Source organism: Akebia trifoliata, chromosome 3 (genome assembly GCF_017979445.1).
Source record: "Akebia trifoliata isolate Shusen 1 chromosome 3, ASM1797944v1, whole genome shotgun sequence".
In the NCBI taxonomy this organism is placed as follows: Eukaryota; Viridiplantae; Streptophyta; class Magnoliopsida; order Ranunculales; family Lardizabalaceae; genus Akebia; species Akebia trifoliata.
This window is the reverse complement of record NC_141377.1, coordinates 45,592,906-45,601,012: the sequence shown is the minus strand read 5'-3', so window position 1 is coordinate 45,601,012 and position 8,107 is coordinate 45,592,906. Positions and strand designations below refer to the sequence as shown.

Genomic DNA, 8,107 nt, shown 5'->3' with positions numbered 1-8,107 from the left:
TATACAACATACTAGTTATTATAATTCAGCGAGATCAAGCGGAGTAGTGGTTTGTTGACAACAAAATTTTCTTTCAAAAATGTCCTCACAATTTTCTTTTTGGTCAAAAGAAATAAAATTAGAAACGTACGATTCCTATAACTACATTATTCTTTATATAAATTATAAAGACTCAATGGTTGACTCATATATAAATTATAAAATAATGAGAATATATTGTCATCACCATTGGATATCAAATACTAATAAAATGCTAAAACAACATTCAAAATTGACTTTATTCTAATAGCTCTTCAAGTAGGTCAAAATCTGTGAATTTCGTTAGTACAAGTTGGGTTCACCAACTAATTAGTGATAACTAATTTCCCCTACCTAGTAAAAATAAATAAAAATTTGTTGTTTAACCCTCATTTCGTTTTTTTTTTTGGGTGGTGTCATTGGCTTAACTAATTAATGCCTTTGGAAGGTCTTTCTATCTCTATAAAGAGAATAGATGAATCATAATTTTTTTGTTTATGGAAAACTATGCCAACCTGATGCATCAATTGCATGATGCCGCATGCACACAAAAGAGGGTAAAAATTCAAACATTAGACCTCTTAACAATGTCATCTACTATTTTTTCTCTGGCCAACCAATCTCATGATGATTTTATTTTTGATATACGTGGCTGCTACTACCATCGAATCATAAGCTTAGCATAGTTTTTAGTTAACAGCAACTTCCTATTCTAATAGAATCAGGATCTCAGGATCAGGTAAGGTGTCCCATTCCTATAGGATAGAAACAGTGTATACCTGGCCCGTTTTGGTTGAACTTTAAACACATCTTTCCCTAACCAAGCCGTATTCTACGGGAGCTGATCCTCTGTAGTACTTTTTTTTCTTGTAATTTCATGTTATACGCTTTCTACGGTGGTGAAGTCATATTGAAACAAAAATATATTAATCCATCAGAATTTGGACTTGTAAGAATCATGTCTTAGATTAGATTTATTTTTTTGTTTAAAAAAAAAAAAATTCTTTAAGCTTGATCAAAAGACTTTGAAAATGATCAGTCACAGAAGTCCTAATATTCAAAGGGATTTTGATTATCTCTAAAATGTGGCGCTCTCACAACGGTATAGGCTCCTGTTTCCCACATGGCATGTTGACCGGTGTGTTTAATCTCCAATTAAAACGTGCCACAGAGACACTATATGTTACTATGGGAACCGGACATCATTCTGGATTGCTACCAATTTCAATAAGGAAAATGTTAGAGTGACCTCAAAATTCACCGTGTTTCACACTTTACCGACATGAATGTGTGACAGAACCATAAATGCTTTCCATCCACATAAGAGTGAAAATCATCTATGATTTTGTGTGCATCTCCACTTCAGCACTGTGTGAAATGCAGTGAATTTGTAGGTCACTCCAGCAAGACTCTTCCAATAATCATGCCTATGGCTCGTAAGAAGCCCAAAATAAAATGAAAAAGGAATTGAAGGAGACAGTGTCCTCACAAAGAGAATGATGAGAAATGTGGAAATGTTGGTCTAAAGTTTAATAATTTGCATTTAAAGCCCCCAACGTGCACCGTCTTAGACCTCAGAGAGAGTGGTAGGACTTGAGCCTTGAGACTTGAGAAACCCGAACAACTGAAAGCGAATACATGTAGCAATTAAAGCAGCTTCGCTTGGAAAGCGAAATAAAACCTAACTTATGGTGATGTCTTGCCAGACAGATTTGGTTCTTCAAATCTCTCCTTGTTTTACGCCTTCCACACGAGCATTCTGATCTTCTTTTAAGTGCCATTCAATATTGATGGGGTCGGAGGCCCTTTTTATCAAAGGACACTAGAGTCTCAACCGACAATAGTTTTCTATAATATATTTGAATTGGAAAATTGCTTCTCAGATGTATATCCTTAAGCTCTGTATAATTGATCGTAGAAATTGGATTTTTCAGAAGAAATGTGAATTTTAGGTGTACAATTGTATTTTTTTATTTATGGAAAATCGTTTTCTAGCTTTAAGGCAAGTAAATGTTTTCGAACCCCCCACACTTCCCAAGGAAATGGTTTTTCCCTCATTTAATGTCATTAACGTTACTTCCACCCTCAAAACTAGAAAGCAACTCTTCTTGACATCTCAACACTGACTCAAAACAATAAGGAGTTCATTTTCCAATTACAATTTTACTTGAGAAAATCATTTATTGTTGGAAATAAATTTCAAACTATCATTCAAATACAAAGAGAGCATATCTCCCCTCTAAATGAGATTGTTAGAGAAATATGGATTTCTTAAGGACTAGTGGATCTAATCTTCAATGAAAAATAAGAAATTCTATATATTTTGACCAATTCATGGTGAAATATGTGGTTGCCCCTTTGCAAAACTGGGATAAAGTAGAGCCAAGATCCCCATTCAAGATGAATTCACAAGAAAGTGGAAAGGTGTTTAGGGGATCACTAGCACAGGGTAAGATCTTTGCTTCGTATAATTTTCCAACCAAAAATAATAATGATTAACAAATTTAGTCACTGTATATGAGCATTTATTTCTTCAAGGCCCCAATCCATGTTTTTAGCTATTTTTGTTAGTAAAGTTCTGGATAAGAATAATGGTTGAATCCAATGGTTAGAAATCTCCAATCAATAAACTGCAATTTGATGTGTAGATCAATCTATTGATGGTCTAGAAAGTGTGCCCCATGACATAAATGAGATCGAGACAGTCAATCTTATCATTAATTAATACAAATGTGGCAAAGCTGACCACCCAAGTGGGAATAAACACCCTACTAGCATGCTCACGTGCATTGTTAGCAATTCTGCAAATACTTCATGAATTACACAGAGATTTTCCCACAAGAATCGATTGAAATGGTCATGCAATTCAACCCCTTAAATGAAATTCATACTTAAAAATATAAAAAAAAACTGTGTAAAAAGGGTAAAAACATATTACCTTTTTTTTTAAATATATATAATTGTCTTTAATCCCAATCTTGCACACTAATACACTCCTTATTCTCTACACTTGTCGGCTACCACGATTAAATAATTGGAACATAAATTTGCTATTACAAAATTTTGTGCTAAGCTGATGAGCCAATGACATTATGCGGCGCGTATTGAAAAAACAAGTAAAATCAAATCATATGAAATTCCTAAAAAATTTCTCTCCAATAACCAGTCACTGTTTCCATTTTTTCAATACATGTGGCATCATGCCATTGGTTCATCAGATTAACAAAGAAATCTTTACTCAAATAATTTGTTACCATGATCAATCATCTGAGCACAAGCAAAGAGGAGAAATATTAATAAATAAATCTTTTTCTGACTCTCCCACGAGGCATATTCAAAATACTCTCATGATGTAGTATGTGCTCGAACCATTGATCTTTTTCCCTCGGGATACACAAATGTGCAGTCGTGTATCCTGAGGCATAGAATCTATGGTTCGAGCACATACCATGTCAGGAGAGCATTTTGAGTATGCCACGTGGGCAAGCACATGTGCCACTTGCATGATCAGGTTGTATCTTTTAAATGCTAGTACACAACAGATTTTGACTCAGTGTTTCCTTTAGTCTACTTATAGAATGAATTACAAGGCTGATTATTAGTACCTCAAATACAACAGATTTCTGCGGTTTGGATTGATTGAGGAAAATAATAATAATAATAATAATAAAAAATACAACAATGGATATGGGCGACATTGCTAGTAGGCCCAGGAAATAATCAAAAGATATTGTAGGACAAATAAGGCCAAAGAACCAACAACATTTACAAAGTGAAAAGGGCCAAGCGACAAAATGGACTTTATTTCTATCTTCGTTTCTTCTTCTTCATCCCAACGGAATCGTAGAAGTGACTTTGTCCTTGATACATAAAACTGGAAATTTTTACATGAAAACATAGTTAAAAACATATAATAATAATAATATGAGGCCCAAGCCCAAAGTGGAAGGAGTAAAAGAAAATAAAATTTACAATCAAGGGTGTGGTCCTTATATGTACATCTACCCATCTTTATATATATTAGATTCTAATAATTATTATGTCTTCATGTGAGATAAAGTCGAAAGATCTTTCCAATAGCCGTTGGAAAAATCCAAAAACACCAACGAGTGGCTTTGTGTGAACTTCTCATCTCTAAACATACAGAAGGATATATGTTCTTCTTCTCCTCCTCTCATTTTTTACTTCGTGTTTGTCTTTGACATCCAAGGTGTGAGGCTGAGAGTGAGAGCTAGTTTTAAGTTTCTACACGATTTTTGTTGTTTGTTATAAGAGGGTGAGGTGGTAGTGGTGGTGGTGGTGGACCTTGATTGGTAGGCCTTTGGGGAACTCGACGATTTTTGTTGTTTGTTATAAGAGGGTGAGGTGCTAGTGGTGGTGGTGGACCTTGATTGGTAGGCCTTTGGGGAACTCAACGAATGGGAAGGCAAGAGCATGATCGGGTTCGGCTAACTCCCAATGATAATTAAGGACCAAATGGTGGATAAACACTGCCATCTCCAACTTTGCTAGTTCAGACCCGGCACATAGACGTGGTCCACCCCCAAATGGCATAAAGTTGTTGTTCACACTCTTGTTCAAAATTGATGAAGAACAATCCGTTTTTCTTCTATTCTGCAACAACAAAAAAAAAAAAAAAAACAAATTATAAGCTAACCATAAATAGAAAAAGTGGATTTTTTTTTTTCATTTAAGAAAAAATAATAAATCATCCAATGCTCCAGATTACCCTATTCGTTAAATTTTTGGGTTCTAACTTGTCTAGAAAAAAAAAAAAAAAAACAAATACTAACGTACATATTAATGTAGATAAGATTGGCCCACAAATTGAATGGATGGAAGGGGTGGACCTCAGAAAGTGCATTTCTTTTTTTTTTTTTCTTCTTTTTTTTCAATTTCTAGGAAAGTTCTTAATTAGATCTGTTATTTTCACTCACTACAAACAAGGTTACTCGTGCACGTGCATGTGAGAGCTTCAATTCATATGTTCTTTTAATCATCTCAGACCCAAAAAACAAAAAAAAAAGGGAGAAAAAAAAAAGAAATTAGAGAAATAATGAAAGTCTTAATCAATTGAAATATTGATACTGATAATGCTAAATGGTGGGCTTCATGTTCATCATTCATGTGGGTCCTAATCCCGTACATTGGTGGCCACTTCTAGAAGTGTTAATCCTTGTGTTTGATTGATATGAGTTCAGTGACATACCTTATCCTAGATGTGGCCCACCAGAACAAATATAAGGATAAAAGTTATAATTCCCCTTAAAAATAAAAATAAAATAAAAATCTCCTTCACCTATTTTTATTTAGTATTATTACACTCTTGTAGAAATTGAGAAATTTTTTTTTTAATTTTTTTGAATTAAACCTCTCAAATTTTATTGAACTTTTACTTCTTTGTATATTTATTATTTGACTAACCTGCCATCTCCATGGATTGAATTGTTGAGGTTGATCAAAGATCAATGGATCCAAATGAACAGCTGCAAATACTGGAAGAACTTTCCATCCGCGTGGAATGTCATAACCTAAAAGAAAGAAACACAATAAAATTTCGAAGTGGGTCAGAATCCGGTGAGAAAACATAGGTATAGTTGCTTGCGTTGTCCTACGTACCTTTGTATCTGACATCTTTGAGAGCCTTTCTGTGCACAAATCTAACCACGTTTCCAAGCCGGAGTGTCTCACTAATTACCTTAATTTACAAAGAGACATTAAATTAATAAAATTTCTATAATAGGTATGATTAAATCAAAGTAATAATTATGATTAAGAGAGCTTACACATTGAGTGAATTCCATTTGTTTGTAGTCTTCCCAATCTAATTCAGACTCTCCTGCCTGTTTTTTAGCTCCAGCAATTTCAAGGTGCTCTTCCTAATTATAAGGAAATTGGAGTTCTTTTAAAAAATAAATGGATTTTATAAGTACTAAGTAATAATTTCCTAAATTCTAATATATATATATATATATGTATGAATAAAAAGGGAATATATGCTTGATTTATTGGCTTACCCTCAACTCTTGAACAGCTTTAGGACAACCTTGCAAGAAATAGATGCTTAAAGCTATGGATACTGAGGAGGTTTCATGACCAGCGAAAAGCAAGCTTAGTATCAAATCGAGAATTTGTTCTGTCGATAGATTTGAATTCTTCAATACCCATCCTAGAAGATCATCTTCTTCCATTTTCCCATTCTCATCGTTCGTCTTCTGTATTCTCATTTCCATATTTCGCTCGATAACTTTAAGGATGCTCGACCGAGACTACCATATATAGTTCATCAAAAGTAAAACGTTAGTGTTGAGTATTAATCATGATTAATAATTAGAGTGGTACACTAATTCTGGAAAAAAAAAAAAATAGAGAATGGATTTATTCTTTAATAACTTGAAATTATGATTAAATTAACCACAAAACAGAAAATTTTAAACTAATGACAATTATTAAAACTGGTATTTCTCTAAAAAAAATTAAAATTTTTGTGTATGAAGAGAAGATTGAATTATACCTTTAAGGCCTTTCTATAAGCTGTTCCAGGAAAGTTCAAAGGCGCCGATACAACTCCTTTCATGAATGTAATGTACTCTCTTTTCAAAAGCTCGGTTTCGGGCTCTCCAGGTTCCATACTCATGATATGTTTCGCCATTAAATTGAAGGTAAACTACAAAATTTCTTGACAAATAAGCTATTTTTGAACTTTTAACATATGAAAATAACAAACAAAAAATATCTTGACAAGAAAGAAAAAAAAAAAAAAGTTACCTTCTTTGCTTCATCTTGAGCTGAGAATGTAGTATTCTCCTTCCAAGATCTTATAACCAACAAGGTATGACTCTCTACCTCTTGTAAAAGATGTGTTCGAAGCCTTGCATTGCTCATGAAATTGAGAGATATCATCCTCATGTCTCTATGCATGTCTCCAACCAAAACAAGCATCGACCATTTACCTAGAATCCCACCTATACTTCTTGGATAACTGCATTCAAACAAGCGCCCCTCATTCTGTAGTATAAATCGATTTAGCCCCGCATCCGCTGAAACTATAGTGGGGCCACCAAATAAATTTGACTTGTAAATCTTTCCAAACCTGCAAATATACACAAAATTCAAGTCCCTTGGGTTATGTTTTAATTATTTCATTTCTTTATTGGTATTGAAAACTGGAGATCAATTACCTTGAAATGTGTTGTTCCATGAATTCTCCAATAGTAGTAGCTGAATAAGGCTTCAAATAACCGATTGTTTCACCTATAAAAGGCCAACCCATGTTTCCTGGTGGAAGTTTAAATGATTTTTTCTTACTTTTGAGGAAATCTCGGATGAGAATTGAAGCTAAAATTGCAAGAGGAAGCAAGAAAAGAAGTTCTAGTTCTGACATCTCCACTCTCTCACTCTCTATTTGTTTTAGGCAGAGAACTTTATTTGATCTCTTTTATAAGTTCTGCTGAAATATTTAAAAGATCTCACTCTCTAGAGCCTTAAGCATGGAAGAACCAAAACGTAATGAAAGACTTGAAGCGAATAGGTTGCTTTAAAGGATTTTTTTTTTCCTGTCCTTCTAGTTCTAGGTGTTTTGCCCTTTTTTTATTTTTTATTTTAAGAAAAGGAGCTGTTATTGACACCCCAACTTTTACTTATTAAATCCCAATTGGAATAAAATAAATAAAAAAGGGTAAATCTCAATTTCATGTGTTGTATATGAAAAATTCTGAGTTCGTTACATTATTCATTTTAATTCTCAAAACATGCATTCATCATTTTCATAATCTACAAACTCGTGAGTTTGTCTCTTTTAATATCTACGAAATTGTAGTTATACTAGCGAATTCATTGATTATATAAGTGATGAATTCAATCGAAAATGCATGTATGGGGAATTAAAAGGAATTCCACTGCACCAAAATCGAAATTTGGATATAAGTTGCACACGTTTTGGGAGAAATCCATAAAATAAATAAGTCAATGGATTAATAAGTAAAAGTTGGAGTCACGTTAGAAATTCTTTCTCTTTTTTAGATTTTTATTTGCTAGATTTAAGATTTATATGAGCCTAATCATATTTGTAAACAACTTTTGAAGTTGT

General features: G+C 33.4%; 1 protein-coding gene across 2 annotated transcripts; it reads right to left on the bottom strand.

Moving 5' to 3' along the window:
* Positions 1-3,605: 3,605 nt before the first annotated feature.
* On the bottom strand, positions 3,606-7,564 carry LOC147407332 (cholesterol 22-monohydroxylase CYP90B51-like). 2 transcript variants are annotated; one of them, XM_086435851.1, is made up of 9 exons: positions 7,200-7,564; positions 6,787-7,111; positions 6,533-6,685; positions 6,036-6,287; positions 5,805-5,897; positions 5,638-5,716; positions 5,443-5,549; positions 4,405-4,632; positions 3,606-3,892 (listed from the first exon to the last, which is right to left on the bottom strand). In XM_086435851.1, the coding sequence occupies exons 1-9, from the start codon at positions 7,400-7,402 to the stop codon at positions 3,719-3,721; spliced, it is 1,614 nt and encodes a 537-aa protein (XP_086291977.1). In that variant the 5' UTR covers positions 7,403-7,564; the 3' UTR covers positions 3,606-3,718. The 2 variants fall into 2 exon arrangements, with proteins under 2 accessions (XP_086291977.1, XP_086291978.1); XM_086435852.1 differs by lacking the exon at positions 3,606-3,892 and adding an exon at positions 4,254-4,323.
* Between the last annotated feature and the right edge of the window lie 543 nt (positions 7,565-8,107).

What these genes read in the sequence shown, in the direction of transcription:
- LOC147407332 (XM_086435851.1), bottom strand. Translation starts at nt 7,402, where the DNA reads ATGTCAGAACTAGAACTTCTTTTCTTGCTTCCTCTTGCAATTTTAGCT. An exon ending in AAATGGAATTCACTCAATGT is followed by an intron (nt 5,717 to 5,804) that starts GTAAGCTCTCTT and finishes TTGTAAATTAAG; the next exon opens with GTAATTAGTGAGACACTCCG. An exon ending in TCAATCCATGGAGATGGCAG is followed by an intron (nt 4,633 to 5,442) that starts GTTAGTCAAATA and finishes TTGTTGTTGCAG; the next exon opens with AATAGAAGAAAAACGGATTG.